General features: G+C 40.0%; 1 protein-coding gene across 1 annotated transcript; it reads right to left on the bottom strand.

The window, feature by feature from the left end:
- Positions 1-4931: 4931 nt before the first annotated feature.
- Positions 4932-19198, bottom strand: CPO (carboxypeptidase O). Its single transcript, XM_054209611.1, has 11 exons — positions 19079-19198; positions 15768-15843; positions 15220-15344; positions 12595-12709; positions 11454-11555; positions 10585-10689; positions 9874-9984; positions 8615-8705; positions 7828-8030; positions 6407-6491; positions 4932-5200 (listed from the first exon to the last, which is right to left on the bottom strand). Exons 1-11 carry the CDS (start codon positions 19156-19158, stop codon positions 4932-4934), a joined length of 1362 nt encoding a protein of 453 aa, XP_054065586.1. The 5' UTR covers positions 19159-19198.
- Between the last annotated feature and the right edge of the window lie 1763 nt (positions 19199-20961).

Genomic DNA, 20961 nt, shown 5'->3' with positions numbered 1-20961 from the left:
CTGTGATGGGATGTACCTTGGGTCAATATACTGAGGTGAATTAAAAGGTGTGAGCATGACACTGCATTTGCTCTTGCTTGCCCCTGGCTGCCTTGTGAATAGCAAACTCATACTGTTTGCCAACTTGCAGAAAATAAGCTGGTTTTATGAATGCCTACCATGCACATAAACAGATACCCTGAGATTTGGCAGACAAGAGCAAGTGATGACAGGTTGTCAGCAAATTATTCCTTTATACCAACAAGGATCATCCAGATTCATTGGAAGTAGGATGCAGGAAATATGAAATGCATTTTAGACAAGATTTTCATTAAGAGTACCCAAGTTTGCTAATTCTAATGCCCAATCATAACCTCTGTTTATTTTTTCTTATTATTGATCCCCTCTCAGCTTAGTGGTAATGAAAACAAAGGAGCCTTGGCCAGCCATTTATGTAGAAGGAAATTGTGAGCACAGTGTGTGTCATCAAAGCAATGGGCTCTGCTGTGTTTTTTGTGTATGGTATAACTGGATATCCCATCTAGTCAAGAAAACCCAGCTCTGGATGAAGCCAAAAGAAAATGCAGGAAATGAGACAAAGTTTACCAGGACCATGAATACCTACAGGTTTTAGGCTGAGGGAACCCAAGACAAGCTCATGATACTTTTTTTTTTCTTTTCCATTCAGAGCCTGACCCTTCTGTCTGAAGCAGTTCCCAGGCTACTTTGGAAAAAGGGGAGTTCTGACTAGAAGGATTTGGGACACAAATGGCTAGGTCTTCAGCTGTCATAAATCAATACATATCCATCTACAATAGTGTGTGGAAGATACTGAGAACATCTTTCTGTGTTTCTGAGCTGGTTTGTTCCAGTTAAAATTACTTCCAATTTTCATACACAGTCTAAGATCTTCAAGTCAAAGAGTTTTTCACTTGGGTTAGAACCTGCACAAAAAGAATAATGTTTGAGTGCATTTCTGGAGCATAAGCAGTTTATCAGGAGGTAACAACTTGTGTTGCAAGTGCTTCCCCAGAAAGGTCAACTGACAGAAGCGTTTTCTGCACTCCCCTCAAAACTGTAGGTGTTTGCTCTTTCATCATATGATGCTCTAAGAAATGAGGTTACACACATTCATTTAATATTATAGTTCCCTCGTGATATCTTCACTTTTCTTAATGAGGGCAGTGTTGCTAACTTGTTAGGAGCCTGAGGACTGTATCAAATTAACATAGCATGGAGGAGAAATTAACAGAGAGAGGAGCTCCTTGCATGAAATGGAATGAGATCACTGACAGCCCATTCTTCAATCTTTATTTTTGCGTTACAGACAAAATGTTAACAAAATGTTAACAAGGATAATATAGAACACTGTTACTCAGAACTGGGATGCCCTTGTTTTTATTCAATAACCTGAATGACCAAAAGTAATTAATCCTTTGCAATATTAATTATATAATAAAGCAAGCATAATCTGGGTGTTTAACTGTGAGAAAAAAAGGGAAGGGTAATGGGTCTTGGTAAAATAATTGGGGAGAAACAACAATGAATAAAAGAATCTTTTAGTTTTGCATGATAACTTTTAGTTTTGCATGTGTTTACACAAGTAAATTGAAAGTCACACTGTTGTCTCAGTAGGATAATGCTGTGCTTCTACTAACATGCAAGAAATCGTAAAGCTGCTCTTTCCATACTTAAAAAAGCAAAACCTGGCAAGGGTCAGAAAAAGCAACAATGGAATGCAGGAGAGATAAAACTATGCAATGGATTCATAAAGTAAGTGGAGTTTATTCAATAGAGGCACCCATACCATCTTTTTCTTTAAAATTTTCCTTTGCAAAACATGATTTATAAAATACACTCTCTCTGCAGTGATTTTTGTCAGCCATACATATCACTTTTCCACAAGCACAAAAGGTACACAGAGAAGTCAGCACACTGGGAGGGTGTGTGAAATATAGAGCCCATGTAATGTTTGTAAAGATCAATTTGCTGCAGCATTGGCCTTTTAGTGGTTGTGGCTTGTTTGTGCAATGATAGTTCCTAAAAGCAGCTGTAAGCACTCATTGCAGGACATCTGTTCTGCAATGGCAATGGGGGCAAGGTGCTGCTTCCACACAACCTTCATTTGTGGTTTCACTATGCAAAGTCAGTGAGTCATTGCTGACAGATCCAAGGAGCTGTAAGCCCAAGCATGATCAGTGTGCTGAGAGCAGCAGACATTCTTCTAAATAATGATTATTGCCAAATGTCTCTTTTTTTTTCTTTTTTTTTTTTTTTTTTCTGGAGAAGTCTTCCTTTCCGCTTCTATGATTCTTGAATGCTGGGAATGCTGGAAGCAAAATCTCCTCTCATCCCCCTGCCTAGGTGCCATGTGCAGGGCATCTTCCCCTGCCTGGTGGTGGTTATTGCAACAAGGGGAGGTAGTGACAGACTGAGACAGTCCACAGAAACCTACTAATTAACTTTGGGACACACCTTGTTGCATCTTGTAATGATAAACAATTTTATCAAAAGATACCCAAGATCAGCAAAACCAGCTCCATTCCTCCCTGGCTCTAGGCATCCAGGCTGTGCAATATCTCTGAATCCGGCAAAGAATCCCTGGCCAGCAGCATTTTTGTACCAGTGTAGTCATAGGTTAGTTTTGGAAAGTGATTGGTGGCAGCCCAAGCTTGGGTTGGCTTTGGCAAGGTGACCGTGTGGACACTGGTCCCCAGAGGACACTACCATCTGCTGCTGGTGGCGCTGGGAGCTTCACTGCTGCGTGCCAGCAAATGGCTACGAAACGCTTGTGGTCAAACCCCACTCAGAATCGTAGAATCATAGAATACCGGGTTGGAAGGGACCTCAAGGATCATCCGGTCCAACCTTTCTTGGCAAAAGCTTAAAGACAGCTCACAGTGATGGGCCAGATGGACTTGTCTTGTTTCTTATGGTTCCAAAGACACAATATACAAATAAAAATTTAAAGGCTTACAAGTCACATCCTAAACTAAACATAAGTTTGGGGAGTGATGCTCCAGTGGGGAGAAGTGCTAATTAGCGACACCTTCTGCTGCAGAGCCCAGCGACAGACGTGTCTTACTGTAAATGAGTGGCTGGTCTGGAAGGACTATGCTCTGGGGAACCTGCAGGAGTCAGACAGATTTAGCTACACCAATTGGTAATAATCTGTGGACAATGAACACAGGAGCTAATATTTGTCGACTAACAGTACAGATAAAATGACAATAAGATGTGTTTTGAAAAAATGTCTGCAAGATTTTCTCTTTTTTTTTTTTTTTTTAAACAGTACCATGTGATATGCATGATTCTCTTGTCAGCATTGTAAAAGAATCGGACAAAGGAATTTTCCAGGTTCTGCCACAGACCCTCTTTAAGATCTTGGTCAAGTCACTGAGTCTCGCTGTACTTTATAACTTGACGACAGTAATATTACAGTTCTTCCAATGTCCTTTATCTGTGAGTTTTCTGGCAGAAGCTTTTGATCTGCATTTGCCATCACTGGCCTTCAAGCGATCAAGGGGAAAAAAAAAAACATTCTCTTCCCCAAAGTTGGAAATATTTAGTTGAAAATCTCTGGTTAGAACACCTTCAATTTTCAAGCAGAATCTTGAAACTAGCTAAGAAAATCAGACATTTAATACAAAATTTTTATTTTTTTTTTCCCCCTGGACTCTTCATTTTCTATCAGAAAGAAAAAAAAATAATCTGTCCTATTATCTGTATAGCCAAGCCTGGTGGACATATTTCTGGGAAGTGGGACTCCTGGATTCAAAAGCAGACAGAGTACAGGTTAAAATAGGTTGTCTCTATTTCAGTGAATGCCCTGCACCCTCTGGTGTTGGCTGTAACAACACAGAAGCTCTTGGTGTTGCCTTCCGAGCAGCTCAGACAGAGGGGCCCTGCTCAATGGGCTGAAACATCTCCTTTCCTCTGGCACTCCAGTGAGCTTCTAGCTTTGCATGGGGATCCCAGGCAGAACCCTGCAAGCTGCAGGCTCTCCAAAGTGATGGAAAGCCAACAAATGGGCCCCAGTCCTTCTGCAGAGTGGACCCCAAAGGATTAAGGTGGTTCGTAAGAAAGACACACCTCTGTAAATAGACTTTTTTTATGTACAATCTGCAATGAAATGCCTTAGGAGTCTGACTTTAGGAGAATATTTGTATCCACCAGTCACACAGTTTTGGCAATTGAGGATGCAATGAAATCACTCTCTGCTCTGCTCTGTGAGGTAGGACTAGCACCCCATCCTCATCTTCCTTTTCCCTTTACCTTCTGTATTTTTTAAGGATTTGGGCAGTTTCTATCATCACTGATCTGACTGCACCTAAGTGGCAGGGCCAAACCTCTTGTCTGTCCCCACATGCTTGCACCAGCTCAACTCTTGCTTCAGGCTGCTGTTCATGGTTGCCGGATTATGACCTTTCACCAGCTTTTGCGGCCCTGTGTTTTCTGGTAAATCCCAATGTGCTAGTTTAGGGAAGGAGGGTGGATCTCAACGAAGCTGTCCAATGTCCTGTAGTGGGAACCGGGAATATTTAAGTCTCACAGGCATCCTGCTAATGCCAGCAAGACCCAACAGTCGGTGGGGTCAGGCAGTGGGGAGAATTGTGACAAGGCAGACTGTGGCCGACAGAAGGGCTGCGTAGGCCCAGATGAGCACTGAAAATGTGCTCAAGAACCAGGGAGTAACAGTATTCTGTCCCCGTGTGTACTCAAGCTGGCTTCTTGAGTACAGCAAGGGAAGCTTGGGAAATTGCCACAGCTCTTCATCCTTTTCTCCTTCCCTAAAACACAGCTATCAAAAACACAAGTGGGTGCTTGGATTTTGCGGGATGAGCCTTTATTGAAATACTTGACATTTAGTTCCTCTGTTCATGGAATTTTGTCTTTTCAAAGCGACATTATACTTTGCATGGGAGTCTCTTGCTGGGTTCTCTAAGCCGTTTTTAAGAAACAGTCCATGTAAGTACAACACTCAGGCAAAGGCTCAGGCCCAAGCTGCCAGAGGTCAGCATCACAGCCCCACCAGGGAAGTACTTCTGATCAACATAGTCTATGATAGTTGTCACAGCCAGCATAGTCTCCTCACATGTGGGCTGGATCTGGTCAACAGGTAGAACAAATCCGTGAGTACCATTGTCTCGCAGTTCAAATGTGTAGGAGAAAGGAATGCCAATCATGTGAGCCCAGTCCCGTGAGGAGCCTGAGTTACTGTCTGTGAATTTAAAAATAGAGGGGAGACATATGTACTAAGCACAGTTCTTTGAAAATACTTCTTGCTATAGTTAATGCAAGATTATACCCGAATCCCTGAACTAAGCAGTAACCGTATATCACTGTGACATGGAAAGCAGAGTTTCTAGGTGCTACAATTCTTAATTATACTAAAAGTCTTCCATGGAGTTTCCTGAGTGAAACAATCCTCCATAAGGTGGTATTGTACAATAACAGGATATGAGTTCCAGGGATTCTGTGTTTTTAACATTTTACTGTGATTAGTTTGGAGTACAAGATGGATTGGCCATTTGTCTGTTTTGGTACGTCATTACCTACATTGACACTGCCTGAAATTTCTTTGTATATTTGTTTTTAAGCATAATTTTTGTCAAGTCTGAAAGTTTTCTGGCTACTCCCTGTTCATCTGCCTCATGGATCTTTTTTCTTACCTATTCAGTATAAGTACAAACCTTGGCAAAATGCACTGCTAGACGTAGGCAAGTTACCTTATACTTACACCACGTTGCTCACACAGTAGGTGACTCGTGTGACTCAGGGACTGGCACAGATGCTGTGAATATGCAAAACCGCATGGGTACTAGAGCCAACTACTTAGTCTTCTCAGTGACTAGCATGACTTATTGCTTACTGGGAAAAGATTGGGTTTACCAGGAAGTCTCTAGGGCCCTCTAGTCCTATATGTAAAGGCCATCAACTAGTATCGGCTGTGATGGTGTGTTCATGATGTGGGTATCCAGTCCATTAGGAACAAGGCTGAAACCGACATATTTCATGCAGAACTGCAAGCAGTTGCCATGTGATAATGTCTGATATAGTAACTATAGACCTGATTGGGGTTTTAATTTTTGCTTGACTCCAGTGAAGACAAATAGGAGTTTTGCTGCTGACTTCAGCAGGGTCAGGATGATGTATCACCAATCTCCTGTCCCCTGTGATGTATCTGTGAGGAATTCATGTAGGAACTAGCTTCTGATCAATGCTTCCTTCCTTCCTGCAGTCAGCTTTATAAAGTACAGTGTTATCTTGTATTCAAATGACTGCTGCTTAGATGTTCCACCGAACCAGTCCATTTAATAGTACTCAAAGAGGAAACTCATCAAAACAGTACTTGCTGATGCCTGTGACACAACGACTCTCTTCTTTGAAATACAGAGCAATCAAAGGGAAATGTAAAGAAACTTACATAAAATTAAAGAGGTTGATCCTACTTTATAACTGGTCCCATACTTTCCCATCAGGGCAGCAGCTGCTTTCTCTGCAACATGCATCTGTAAGTCCAAAATAGGAACAGCATTGTCGTCAGTACCAGTACATTTGGCAATTATTTTGAGTGGGCCAAAATTTTTGTCTCTTTCAGCTTTACATTTACATATGATCAGCTTTAAGTTTTGATATTATAAATTCAGGACTTTAGAGAAACCCATTACAAACATGTGAGCAAACTGTTCTTGATTTTTTAATGAAAATTATATTAAAATTTTGAAAATAACTCTGCTATTAGCTAGCGAAAGTGTTTACTTTGTTGTAAAGCTAGAGGGCTGTGTTTTGGAGAGTTAGAGTCTATGCCGTATAGCACACTGGTGCTGACTACAGCAGTGACTGATCCCTTAAATTTGTTATATTGCCATGGACTCTGTATCCCACCATCTTTAGAAACTGAGCCATAGACAGACTAAATGACTCATATGAAGTTCAAACCCAAGTCCCTCATGCTCTTGACTAGTGCTCCAGCTACTGAAATGTTCATAAGTGCATATGTTAATGAACTCAAATTAGAGAACTGAGAAGCTGAGGGAATAAGTAACAAAGAAGCAGATGCCTACTTTTCTCCCATTCTCCTAGTGAAGGCATTTGGAATACCCTTTCTGGATACAATCGTGACAGCCATGTGTGTATAGTGTGCTGGCATCCTAAAGTGCAAATGCATTCTTGTATGCAGCAAGAACTTGGTGCTCTTCTCCACTTACCTTGAATTGCAGTAACCCTATCTGTAATAATTCAATTTTCCTGATTTAAAACGAAGGATTAGGATTAATTCTGCGGCAAGGAGATCTTGCTGATACTGCACATACAACAGGCAACCAAGAAAGATGAAGAGACCACAGCCCTACATTAGGGAAATGAGCAGCTGAAGCCCTGGAGACCTGCCTCAGAGAAAGTTTTCTTGAAAGAAAAGTTACTTTCTACTTCTTTTCCTTGTTACTTCCCCTTTCCTCCATAGAAACACTAAATCACTGTCACTAGAGGTTCTGTTTAGAGGAGAGGAAAGCAGTGTTAGATAGAAGCCAAGAGTTCTGATATGTTATTAGATAGACATGAGAGGAGTTGTAAACCCAGAGAGTACACAGAGCTAATGCAGATATTAAACTCTGCACAGCATGGTTCTAATTTTTGTGACTAAGCCGGGGAGGGGAACCAATGTCAGCCCATAGCCTGTCCTCACTGTGTGGGAAACGTGAGGAGCGGCAGTAACTCCAAGGCAAGTCCCTGAATAAGCCCAGCTCCTCTGAAGGAAAGGCAAGAGGGCAAATAGAGTTGTGCCACATGCAGTATACTGCCTGTACTTGTTCTCTACAAGTGTAGAAGATGAATGTTTTGCCCTACCAGTTCTTCACTGTTACTTGGAGGTTTAGTTGTGGAACCATATGGAGTGAGGATGTACTGTCCGTAGGAGTGAATTGTTAAATAGCACAAAATGTCACTCTTCTTCCTTTCGATAAACTGAGCCACGGCCCTTGTCTCAGGCTCTGATTCTGGTCCAGATCCACAGAAGATTTCACTGCTGCAGTTATAAGAAACACCAACACCTGGAAAGGAATACGAAAAGTGAATCAAAGGAGATACATATAAATGCCACTTCAGAGGGAACAGGGAAGTTTACCTGGGAGTGTAAAGGTGTGTGTTTATGTGGACAGGAAGACTAGACAGCTCAGTGCGACTTTAACATTTCACTCTATTGGTAGAAACTAAAATTTGCTACAACACTGAAATATTTAATGCATATTTAAAGGCTGGCTGCAATGAAAACACTCTGACACCACCACAATGTACCACCTGCCAGGGAAGCTGTAGAGGGTCCTTGAAATTCATGGCATACCCAACTGCTGGCTGTTAAGTGACTAACTCCTAACATTGCTGCCTAGAACTGATGCTTGCTCCGGCAGTGAATTAGAGGTATAGTTATATAAGCAGCAATTTTCTGCTCACAAAATTAAATGCCAGTTGAGAGCCAATGACTTAATATTTTTACAAACCAGGTTTTTATTTTTACTTATGTCTTGATGACAACAAGATGAGTATTCCTTTCTTATAAGACCTCATCTTACTTCAGAGACTAGTTATTACTCTTGCTGTACATTTGCGTTGCTGATCTGAAATACTTGGAACTTACTGCCCCAGGAGGAATTGAAGTTTCGGTTGAGATCTGTCCCGTAGCAGGTGCCATTCATATGTGGAGAACGGTTTTTCCTCCACAGACGATCCTAAGCAAAAGTAACTGCAGTTACATAATAACAACTCAATGGTCCATAGGGCCTCGTAATAATATGATGTAAAGACTCCTTTACTTTAGACCTCTGCATTCTGAGTAACTCTTGCATTGTAAGAGTGCAACTCTGTGTGCAAGGGTGATAAAGCCTAGTGACAGAACATTTTATCTACTACAGCCAGGCTGTCGTATTACACAAGCCTCCATGCACCTTGAAATGAGCCTACTGAGCTTTAAAAAAAAAAGTTTGCTTTTTCCATAGCACTCAACTGCTCCCATGCAGTGCTGCACTCCTAAGAAAGACTTGGCATTGTGAGGGGTACCTCTGTGTCCAAGAGACAACACCTGAACTTATGTTTGTTTCAAATTAAAGAAGATTAATGTTTTTTTTGTTAGTTAATCTTGCTGCTGCTCCTTGGTTCCCTACTATTCTTATTGCTACACTTGGTTCTCTGCAGACCTCACTGCACTGCCTGTATGAGCTTCCTGGCTGAATTACACATGCATCCAAGTGCAATGTGTGGTATGCCCCAAACCTGCCAGGGAGCAAGCTGTGAGACAGCAGGATCCACATGGTGGTAAGCTGAGCCTCTTGGGCCATGCTGAGGTCCTGCATTAAAGGGTGTTTTGTCTGGGCTGGAAGCATGATGAGAGTAGCCGAAGACCAACATTTTGCATTATCCTCCATATCAGAAAAGGAAGATTATTTGGGAGGGCACACCTATTGCAAAACCAAATTGCCCAATATTTGATCAATTCCCCTTCTGTCCCATGCTGCAAAGGTGCTTGCACCCATCTACTAGTTGACATCTCTTGCGAAGAATGACTGTCTCCTCCAGACATACTTAACTCCATCAACCAAGCCTTGAGCTGTTATGAGGAAAGTAAATCCATCCCCAGAAATACAAAACCAATTGATACTGTGGTTTTGTCCTCTCTTCCCCAGGCTCATGACGGTACTAGGAATTTTTAGCCCTGTAATCTCAAGTGACTGCTGATTTACCAGAAGAAACAGAACTGCTCTGCCATGAGAGGATTTGTGTGAGTAATGATTCTGTCACTGTTCTCTGTTTAAATATAATTTCTGTGATTGTATCTAAAATTAACAAAACATACTGTGCACATCGAACTTTCAATATAATTCCTGGATTTTCACTACTTACTTTTTCCCAAGAATAGATGTAGCCATCAATATTAAGGACTGGCAAGACGTAGAGGTCCAAATTCTGTAGAAATCTGCTTATCTTTGGGTCAGTTTTGTAATTTTGAAGAATCTGAAAAGAAAAAATACAGAGGACCAAGCAGAGAATCTAGTTGTAATCACTGGAAAGAGCTAGTTTAGAACTATCATCAGGGAATCACTACTGAGTATCACCATGTTATCCAAGATCTATGCAATCCCCAGATATGTGGAGATATCTACCTTTTGCCATTTACAAGGTGACATTGTATAGTCATATGGATATGGTCTTGCAGGTATGAAAGCTGCGTGATAGCGTAATTGTGCGCCAGGTACTTTCAGTACATGTGGAATGTTGCTATACCATATCTTAGGGTTGCTTTATTCCAGGGGGACTGTGGGTTTGTGATGCAGAGAGGCTTGATCCAAAAGCCACCATGGGAAATGGAGAGATTGCTATCAAGTTCGGTGTCTTTGGAATCAGTTCAGGTGGAGGAAACAATGAGCTAACAAATATTCACCTCAAACTGTGATTTGCACTTAGGTTTCCACGGGTATTTGTACTATGTACTAATTTTGAAAATCATAACAGAAACATTTTTAACAGAAAAAGCATAATTCTTGGTACAATGACAGAGAAGTATCCAAAGTGATATGTTTTTTTAATTATCTAAGTGGAAAAGTGAGGACTCACTTCTTTCACAAACCACTGGCAGAAGGCTGGAGAGATCCATTCTCTGGCATGAATCCCACAGTCCATCCAAATGATCTTCTTGGTTTTATCTGATGGTTGACTGATCTGAGAGAGTGTAAGAATGATCATTTGGAAAACTTACATTACGATAAAACAGCCTAGTGTAACACAGAAAGAAAAGGATGTGCCTTGATATGCCATTGAGCCATCTGAGATTATCATTATTACAGACATCATTACGACAAGCTCTCCTTCCTAATAAACCCATCTCTGTAGTATTTCAGGGCACAAGTTTTAAAGTGTTTGTTGAGCAGGACTGTCAATAAACCGCTTTATTTTTCATTTATATTAGTCATTCACAGGACAGGTTGTTCTTACTTTGGGATTCTTTTTTTTTTTTGATGGGGAAGCACAAAAAGGCAGGGAATCTAATTTTACTCGGTGATAGGAACAGATTAGACAATAACTAAACCAATTAATAAAGCTATGGTTTTTACTAGAGTGTCTGATAAAAAATGTCATGGAATTCTCCTAGCAGAAAGGCTATATGCTGTAAAAAGTAATAAAACCAACAAAACAAAACACTTTATCCTCGCACACAGCTGTTGCCAAGTTAGTTTCAGCTTGATTAGTATTTCTAAACAAGACTTCAGTTAAATTTGTTGTTTTCACTGCATAATAGCAAGGTTATGGTGATAGTGTATATGAAAGTTGACAAATCTTACTGTTGTGTAAAGGAGAAAACCATCTCCTGTTATTTCAGTGAATTGGGATGAGCACTGTCTTAGGAAGGATCTGAACCCTGTCTTCTCCTGTGTACTTTTTTGTGAAGATAGCTTTTATTCATTTTAAGAAAGTTCCTCCCATACCTGCAGATAATACATTTCTCGATTCTCAATTGTCTTCCCCAGGTAGTGCTGAGTCACCAGCTCACTGTTGTTCTTCTGGATCTGAGTCATCCATTGATAAATCTGAAATAGTCACAGAGAATTCTTGGTCCAAAGTGGGACTTTCCTTCTCTTTCCCACCTCCATTTCCAGATTAAAGCATTTTCTTTTGCTTAGACAAGCAACGTTTTCCTCAGAGCTCATTTCAATTTGTGATATCACTTAACACTCACGGAAGGCCTTTCACTTGCCTCTGAGCAAATGCATGGTCATATCTCACTGGGTATTAAAATATAACATCACTGCAATACAACACTGGTACTCTGTCCTGGATCTCATTCAACATGCCTGTCCTTTTGGGCATCTTTCTGTTGACTTCACCAGATGTGGAACCACACCATCAAATCTTCAAAACAGTAATAGAGTCTCTTCCCTATCAGTACTGATTTTTCACACCTGAGTTTAGCAGCAGTCATCCCCAATGGGTAGCTCAAACAACGTTTATGTGAGTATTGACTCCGCTCTCTCACTCTTACTATGTGGCTAGGAGGAAAAATACCACCATGCTCTGCTTACCCATTGGTCTGTGAAATATAGCACCAAGAAGTCTTCGCTACCCGCCGTCGTGACATTATTCTCTCCTAAAGTGTCAAAAACTTCTCCTTAAATTACTTCTTTCTACAGATCTCCCGCTGTTCACCTCTTCTTCCTCACTGAGATTCCAGATACTGCAATAGTCATTGCACTTCACATTTGGCTCAGCATCAAATGTATTGGGGCTTAAATGAATAAATGCTAGAGATAATGATAAAGCATAACAGGGTAGAAAGGTAGTAAACCAAGCAACTGAACCCCAGAATGTTATTTGCAAAACAATATGGCTGCTTCATGCAGAGCATTTAGATTTTGGTCAGGGAGGAATTGAGGATTTAATCAAAACCAACGGCAAATTCATGTCCAACTCAACCAGGCCAAGATTCTAGTCAAATAGTAAGGACTGACTCTGCAAAGAAGAAAGCCAGAAAGAGCTTTCTGCGGAGCTTTCTGCAAGCACAGCATTGCTTGCTGTGGTATTTACAAAATAGCAGCAACAAAGAAAGCAAGCAGACTTGTGTTCCTCTACCTCTTCCATGGGATGATATTGGGTGTAGATATAACCTTCTGGCACCTGCCTGTGGCTGCTCCTCTCCTTCGGCATGCTCTGATCCACAAGTTTCTGCAGGTCAGGTACGAGGACTCTGAGGGGCAAGGAAAGAGGGAGATAGAAAAGAAAAGAATCCATAAAAATTACTGCAGAACTATCATGGTGGGTACATTGCTTACATCAACAAATTAAAGGATTTAGCCCCTTCTGTTGTGAACTGCCTGGCAAATTCATCACCATCAGCATAGTGGTTACTTTCATGTAAGAGAAATTTCAAAATACTGAGATTTTCACTGGGTTTTTACAATAAAGTAATGATTTTACCAGATATTTTTTTTTTTTACAGATTGACAATTTTCTACCAAAAAATGTTCAATAGCTTTCTTTTTTTCACCGCTTCTACTTCTGGGCAAAACTGTAAAATATCACCTTTTGGGAACAGAGAAAAAAAATAAGATTAGTGTTTCATTGTGTTTTATGGAGACATTTTTCATTTGCAAAGACTTCACAGAAGTATTCGTTGCAATTTTCAAAAGTCAGAACAAAAGTGCCTCTTTCCTTCATAATGCTCTTCTTGCTTTTTAGTTACAAATTAGTTCATAAATTAGTATAGCACAAGTGTGATTCCACAATCAAGGGAGTCAATAAGACCTTTTCCGTGGCTTCAGAGGATTTTGGATTATACACTGTGCTTTCACACTGCAATCAGCCCTTCTAACACTGTTACAAATCTGTGCTTGTTGCAAATGCTTGTGGTAATACAATTGCAAAGGTAGATTAAACATTGTTTATTTCAAACACTGTAAGGGCTAATAGACTATTCTGCTGACAGTAGCACTGATAGGCATTTCTGGAAACTGCACATAAGAAACTTTCAAGAGTAGTTACAGCTGACTTTCACTCTGAACTTTGATGTTTATTCACATCTGAACTTCAAACTAAAATTTAGGCGGTGCAAATTCCCATGAACTGAAGCTGCACATGCAAAATGCCTTATCAGAGCTCTGGAGAATTGAAATCCTGGAGTCTGACACAGTCAGAATATTGATGTCCTGATTATAATTTGTCATTTATGTCTCTATCATTATATACCTAACTGTCATGTTACCTTCCTTGCATGTCAACTGCCTTCTAAAAGGTGGTTCCTGCTTTGAATCTGTTATAGGAAATTTAACTCTAACATTGCCGTACACATCTCAACCCTTTTGGGCTACAAAGCCAAAATTTCAGCTTGACTATTAAATTACCCACCTCTTTCTTTAGGACCCTACACAAGGTGGATACAGTTCTGGCCCCAATCCAAGGAGAAAAAAGAAAGAAAGAAAAAAAAGATTAAGCTACCTTCAGTTTAGTCTTTAAATGTCCAATAGAATCAGTTGAAACCATTAGAAAATGAAGAGCCTTGATATAAATAAGAGGTTAAATATCTTCTGGAATGTGGTCTAAGTTGTGAATACCTGAACCTGATGCTAGATCGTTCATACTGGCTCCTACCTCGTCTCTCTCCATCTCTGGTTGTCAGGGCATCATGCTTACTAAAAAGAATTTGTCAGGTAAGATGCAGGAAGTCAAGATCAGCTTTAACTCTAAACGGTTTTGAAGTGGCACCCATTATCCTTTAACTTATCTTTGATTGGTAAATGTCAGTGTGTGTCCATTGGCTGTTTGTTGCCAGCCCTGAATGACTACAGGATTGTTTATATGAAATACAGCTGGCTACTGGTTACATGAAAGAGTCAGTTCCAAATGGGAGTGGGACTGTGGGAATTTTATTTAATCCCATTTGTCTTTATAAACATTCTTTGGATTAGATCTTCTGGTTGGAAGCAGAAGCATGGCAGTTAGTGAAGATGTGTGGCTGGGTAGGTGTGTAAAAGCATCATGGGCCATTTGCAGCTCGTGGCTCCCAATTGGGTGCTCCTGCCACCGGGCCCTTTGTCCCAGGCTGGGATGTCTCTGAATGGATGGTGCCAGGAAATTCTCACCAGCCTGGCAGGGGCTGGGACTGGGGTAGGAAACTGCAGCTCTGAAGAAGCTGTCTGGATACTCACTTTGAAAGGGCTCTTCTCCAAAACAGAGGAGCAACAAAAGACAGGGAAGGGAAAAGGAGAGCTACAGAAACTGCTTCTCTGCAGTGATACTGGTTAAACCTTTGGGCTTTCCAAAATAGGGGGGACCCTGTGTTGAAGTATCCATACTTTCCAAGATCAAAGCATGTTCCTATAAGTAGTGGTTATACCAAGCTTGGCTTCCTGACATTAAAATAAAAAACTGTGTCATAATTCTGAGTACCGTCCTCTACTGCTGAGAAGGCAATGGCAAGAAACAAGAGAAATTGGGCTGTCTCAGATCCCAGCTCCAAATTCACAGTCCAGGATAGCTGGAAGGTGAATAAACAGGGCACAGGGGGAAGTGCCTTTAAAACTCAAAGGTATATATAGTATCTGTGCATTGGACAGGTCAAGGTAAGTTGGAGGCACTTGGGACAAAGATTGGGACCTATCGTCAGTACTTGCTGACTGTTCATTGGAAACGGCTAGGTCCTTTTGTGATTGCAAAAATTGTTAGAACCAGTCTTTCCCATCAGGAAATCAGAGGTCGTACTTGTAAGAGATCATATGATGACCTAAGCTGTCTTTCACTGCCTGCACCAGAGGGGCTGGGACCCTTATGTGCAGGTCTTCTCCAGTCCTGATGTCTTCAGGCAGCTGGGGCTTCCACAAATCCAGCTGTGCAGAGGAGAAGAAAGAAATGCACAAATCAAGCTCTGTTTTCAGAATGAGAAAATATATTTAAGAAAGAGTAGCTGCATATCAATAACTGAAAGAAGTTTTCCTTCAAATTCTCTCTATAACTATTCTCCAGCCATCTGTTCATAGAGCATGCAACACAGGCTTAGTGTTTCCATTGACTCGGGCACCACTGGTAAGGAGCAGCACCCTCACAGAGCCATGCAAGGAAACTAACTTCTTCCCATAAATTCCTTCAGGTAATGGAAGGGCAATTCCACCTTACACTAAGAAAAAAAAAGTTAGGTAAAGCTTTTTCAAGTTTACTTTAACCTTCATTCCTGTCCAAATTTGCATGCAAATCTGTTTTACAGCTCAAGACCCCACTCCGCTTTTTGGGCACACATGGTTATCCTTACTCACCAGTAAAGTGCTGCAAAGCTGCTGAAGATGCTGGACTTGCTGAAATGTTTCTGGCACAATATGAAAAACCTGATCCCTGGAAATTCAGCAGAGAAACAGGATCAGTTTTAATGTCTGTTAAAGTCAAAAGGAGATATTTTGTTATGTAAAAGGAAGACACAGCATGTAACTGAGTGCTGTTCAAACAAAAGCATATCTGAGTGATGAATTTCTGGAATGGTTTAGCTGCATGTAGAAGTAAGTGATGTGGGTTTTCTGTTGCTAGAACATTAGGTTAACTTTGCTTCCTTGCCGGTGGCCGTTCTTTATTCCCCATACTGGCTTCACTGAACTCAACTGCTTGCATGAGCCCTGGTGTGCGTTTCTGCCTTTGCGGGACCAGGGCCAAAACAAGATCATCAGTAATATATAATAAACTATTTATTTGATAAGATGTCACTTTCTTTTCCTCCTGTTCGGGAATTATTCAGTTATTCTAGATAGACTTGTTGCTTCGCTGATCTACTTGAGCATGCAAAAACATTAGATAGTCATGGTAAATGAATATTGCTAAGAGCTTGAGATGTCCACAAACTACTTGCCACGAGAAGAGCCAATTTATTCCACAAATATGAATAGCGTGGTCTCCAGAACTGCATATTCTTAATCAATTTGTAGGAAACAAAAATTTCTACTACAGGATCTATGATTTTTTTTATTTCTAGAAAATACACACAGATCCAGTGTCTGAGTATATATTTTCATGAGGACCCATGACACTTTCATCTACTGCAGACTTAATCTGAAAAAAAATATTGAAAGTTTACAAAGAACAAATTAAAATGCTTGGAAATGCAGAAAAAGCAAATCTGTATGTTCTATTAAAAAACCTGTCTGTAATTATTTTTCTAATTCTTTTTCAGTGTTCGTTCAAATCAATTTTCCAGAATTCATAGCAAGTGTGACATCTCTAATGAAAGGGTTTCATAAAGAGGAGTGGATTTTGATGACTACATTACATTACTCAGAGGTGAGATAGCAGTTATCCACTACTCATGTGATAGAAGGGGGAACCTGAGAAATACTCGTATTTGTTAGTAACCAATAACCACTGCTTTACAATCTCCTTTAATGACTTCAATGAGCCTTGGAGCCTTTACAGGATAAGTACAAAAAAAGAACATTTTACATTTTAACGCTTTTGTAACAGAAATTCTTGTCGCAAAAGCCTTGTATGGTGAATCATTATGGTCATCAATATAATATGCTCTCATCATCTGAATTGTAACTGCTATCATTTGTGCTTCCATACACAAATGTACAATTATCAACTTAATATACATGCAAATAGAATTCACTGTTCGTTCATATTATGCAGTGAAAAATAGGGGGATTTGGGGCTTTTTACATCTCTCTTGAAAGTATCACCTTTGCTGATAGAGAAATGTAGAACTTGATAGTTAAAATGGGCTGTTTACTACTAGTTCAGGAGATGCTGTTAGCATATAGCACCGTTATCTATGGGGCAAAATGATTACATTTGCATTGCTAACAATTTGCTGCAACAGCCATGATATCTTTGTAATAGAACCTTGTAGATGCAGGATAAACATCTTTGGTAGGAGAATAAACATCTCAGCTGCAGTTCAGAGTTTATTCTCTCTAAATGCCTGGGCTTGCTTTGCTCTTTGTCTATCAGGAAGGGAAACAATATCCTGTAATATCTTTCTATCCTCATTGACATTATGTCTTAATTACACCAAATGAAAGAAATGCCAGACAGTCAGATTGCTGCCAGATGGCCAGCTCTTATTTACTGATAAACCTTTTACAATAGCCAGTGTGGAGACAAATCATTTTTAATAGTAAACTAAGATTAGAAAGCACACGCTCATTTATGATTATGGACTAGGATTCTCAGTAGAGAAGTGCAAAGTCAGCCCATGTAACCATGTGAGAACAACAGTTTTTAAAATGCTACAGTTAAGCTTTCTTACCAAATTAAAGGACTTTTCTCAGCACAAGCTGTGTTTCTTTGAATGCTCATAGATCGGAAATTTCATCTAAGTTGTTGAACAGAGCAAATAACAATGATCATGGGCTTTACTAGTCATTTCATCTTTGTGCAGGTGCTGCCCACCCAAAGTCACACTGACCATTCTATTCAGTGTGTTTTTAAATCCCGTGCGCGTACTCGACAGGTTCAGTCCTGGACAGCAATTAGAAAGAAAAACGAACACTACATTTCCAAGGGGCTGTTGAATTCTATCCAGTGAAACTGACAGGCTCTGACTGAGTCCCGGATACAAATCTAAAGACTAAATATTACCCAAGTGAAATAACACATTTTAAAGAGAGAAGTGGTGACTCTGTATGCTCTTCCAGGGGCTTTGCCAGGAGAGTTGTTGAACAGGTATACTATGAAGGAACTTGCTTGCGGTAGGTATTGCTTTGTCTTCTCTCCGTTTTAAAACTATATTCTGGGGATATAATTAGTCCAGAGGCATTCAGCACTGGGCTACTTTCTTTGTTTACTTTAGAAAATTCCATATATAAAGTTATATGTGGATGGCTGGCCTCCACACTATATTTGTGCCCCTCCTGCAAATCGCAGCTGCTGTAAAGGCAGAATGACTTACCATTCCTTGTAAAGTTGAGATTGAAGGAAAGAAAATAATTTAGATAGACAAACAGCATAATTTTATATCACTCAGTTTCTTATGAAGCAGAACTGAGAATGGAGAAAACAGCAAAACTAGACATTTCATACTTTTCAAAAACAGTAAGAAAAAATGTGATAATCTCATTCTCTGAACACTTTGGGGTGAGGATTTTCTGGACCAACTTCACTAGCTTTTTTTTTGTTATTTCTACTGATTTCCAACAGGGGTTCAGTATCCGAGTTGCTTTTTGAGACACCATCTTTTCCACATAACCTCAGCTGTCTTTTATTAATGGATATAATTTTGCACAGTCATCCCCCTGCTTTATACTCAGGAAAGGCATTTTATTCCTACAGCATCTGATTTCAAAGTTCATTATGAAAGAGGCTAAGACAAACGAATTTCAGCTAATGGAAGCAGAGCATCCTGAGGTCCGTTTGAGGGGCATTCTGTGTCTCCTATGGCTGCAGCCATATCTTTGCTGGCTCGGATTTGGTTCACTCTTTCTTCATTTCCCGTCTTTAAATTTTCTTTCCAAATCTTACAAAGCTTACAGCTTAGTAACCCTATCTCCAGGTTTTCGGTTCATAATTGTTATTATTATTCTTACACAGTTCCTGGGAATTTCACTGCATGCACAATTCTTCATGATACTCCATTCACACTCACCCATCATATTGCAATTTCAAGCTGAGGTTTCCAGGAATCAGCATCCCCAGAGAAAAGATGATCCCAAGAAAAAGCCACATCTTTGTGCAAAGAACACAGCCCTGACAGTGCAGGACTAGAGAGGAGGAGGATAGACCTGTAATGAACGCTTTATTTGTACAATTATAATATATAACCAGACTTATCCTAGAAGGGAACCTGCCCTTGTTGAATCATTAACTTCACTTTTAAATAGTTCTACTTTTTCTTAATTCTCCAAGCTCTCTGTTCCACACCCCAAAACACAAACACATACAAATAGCAACATTCTCACTGAAGCACTTCTACGAAGATTTTTCTGTATGACACCTTCAAATCTTTGAAAAAGTTATGTGAAAAAGTTGATAGTCATTGGAGAAAATGTTACTTGCAAGGTCCATGTCAACTAGTGAAGATTAGCTTATAAGGATCAAGAGAACGCTGGTAAAACAAGCTCCATCCTTGCTCTCTTCCTTCCTGTGTTTGTGGAGCTCTTCTTTGACCTCTTAACTGCAATTCTGTCACTTGCCTAGCCAAAAAGAGGACACGAAAGAAACAACTGACATTCCTGTAAAAGGGAAAGATGGGGAAATCAGAGTTTCATCTAAATCACTTTAAATTGGACCAGATCAGTCTCTGGCCACAGACTATCAACTTATCAACTTTACACTGTCATAAAGAGTGTTTTTTGTTATATACTCAAAACAGTGGGCTGGTTACTGTCTGAAATATTTGATTTCTTGCTTAGTTCATATATCAAGACTAAACAGTTGAATTCCTTGCTTAATAGACTACAACTAGACATATAGCACAGTTCTTCAGAAAGAAATTGTTTCACTCAGATTCTCTCTTGGATTAAAGCTATCCCATGGTCATTTAATGCAGAAAACTGCATGGATTTGGGGTGAAGAGAATCCAGTCAGTCAGTTTGTTTGTGTACACATGCAATGGACATTAACTGTAATTATGATATCTTTGTAAATCTTTATCAGCAAAGTATGAAGTCGTCTTACATTACTACCAAGACTGTCACCAAGGAAACAGGCAGCAGAACGGTCCCAGTATAAAAGAGGACCAGCTTAACTCAAAAGTGTATTCTCACGAAACCAGGCTGTATGTAAGAGAAGAATATGTTCTCCTTCATAAATCACACGAGACCCTTTCCATTTTATTGCCACACTCTATAATTTGCTCAACAGCCTGAAGCTGAAAATGACAGATATTGTAGATACTCCATGTAGATATCTAGCCCACAGTGACTTCCAAAAGAGCTGAAGGAAGTCCTCTTTACAGGATTAGAGGCAGCTCTGTTTGTGAGGAATCGGAAAAACAAACTCATGTTGGAAGACCATATTCCATATTGACACTCAGGACATCTGCTCAGATAACTTTTGCTTTTCTTCCTTTGTCTCCACTGCTATGAGATGGACTAATGTTTTGAAGACCTCTGTTGTGTTGTCTGTGCCCTTTAACCAAAGCTGGCTTTGTATTGGTGTTCAATCCCTTGACAGGGACTCAGAATCTAGAAATAAGAAAAATGGAGATATAGAGGAAAAAAACAAGAGGCTTTATCCTCTTTTTTTTTTTTCCAAAAAAGATGTACACAAATGGAGCAAATCACAATAATATGCTAAAATTCAACTCCAACCCAAAGTTTACACCTCCACACTGAAAGCAGAAAGTGTTTATTCTGTGGTGAAAACATTACTCCTATGATGCTAAATAGTTATGAAGACAGATAGGGTCATTTTGCTTGATGGGCATAGGACTCGGAAGAAATGGCAGTTGCTTGCTAAGTCTTTGATTCAAATTCCTTTGAAGTCTAGTTGATTTTAATGGGCTTTAGATTAAAGTCCTGTGGAAAT

Source organism: Rissa tridactyla, chromosome 7 (assembly GCF_028500815.1).
Source record: "Rissa tridactyla isolate bRisTri1 chromosome 7, bRisTri1.patW.cur.20221130, whole genome shotgun sequence".
In the NCBI taxonomy this organism is placed as follows: Eukaryota; Metazoa; Chordata; class Aves; order Charadriiformes; family Laridae; genus Rissa; species Rissa tridactyla.
This window is presented reverse-complemented; position numbering and strand designations above follow the sequence as displayed.

What these genes read in the sequence shown, in the direction of transcription:
- CPO (XM_054209611.1), bottom strand. Translation starts at nt 19,158, where the DNA reads ATGTGGCTTTTTCTTGGGATCATCTTTTCTCTGGGGATGCTGATTCCT. An exon ending in GAGAAATGTATTATCTGCAG is followed by an intron (nt 10,690 to 11,453) that starts GTATGGGAGGAA and finishes ACACTCTCTCAG; the next exon opens with ATCAGTCAACCATCAGATAA. An exon ending in CTTCAATTCCTCCTGGGGCA is followed by an intron (nt 8,031 to 8,614) that starts GTAAGTTCCAAG and finishes ATTCCTTTCCAG; the next exon opens with GTGTTGGTGTTTCTTATAAC.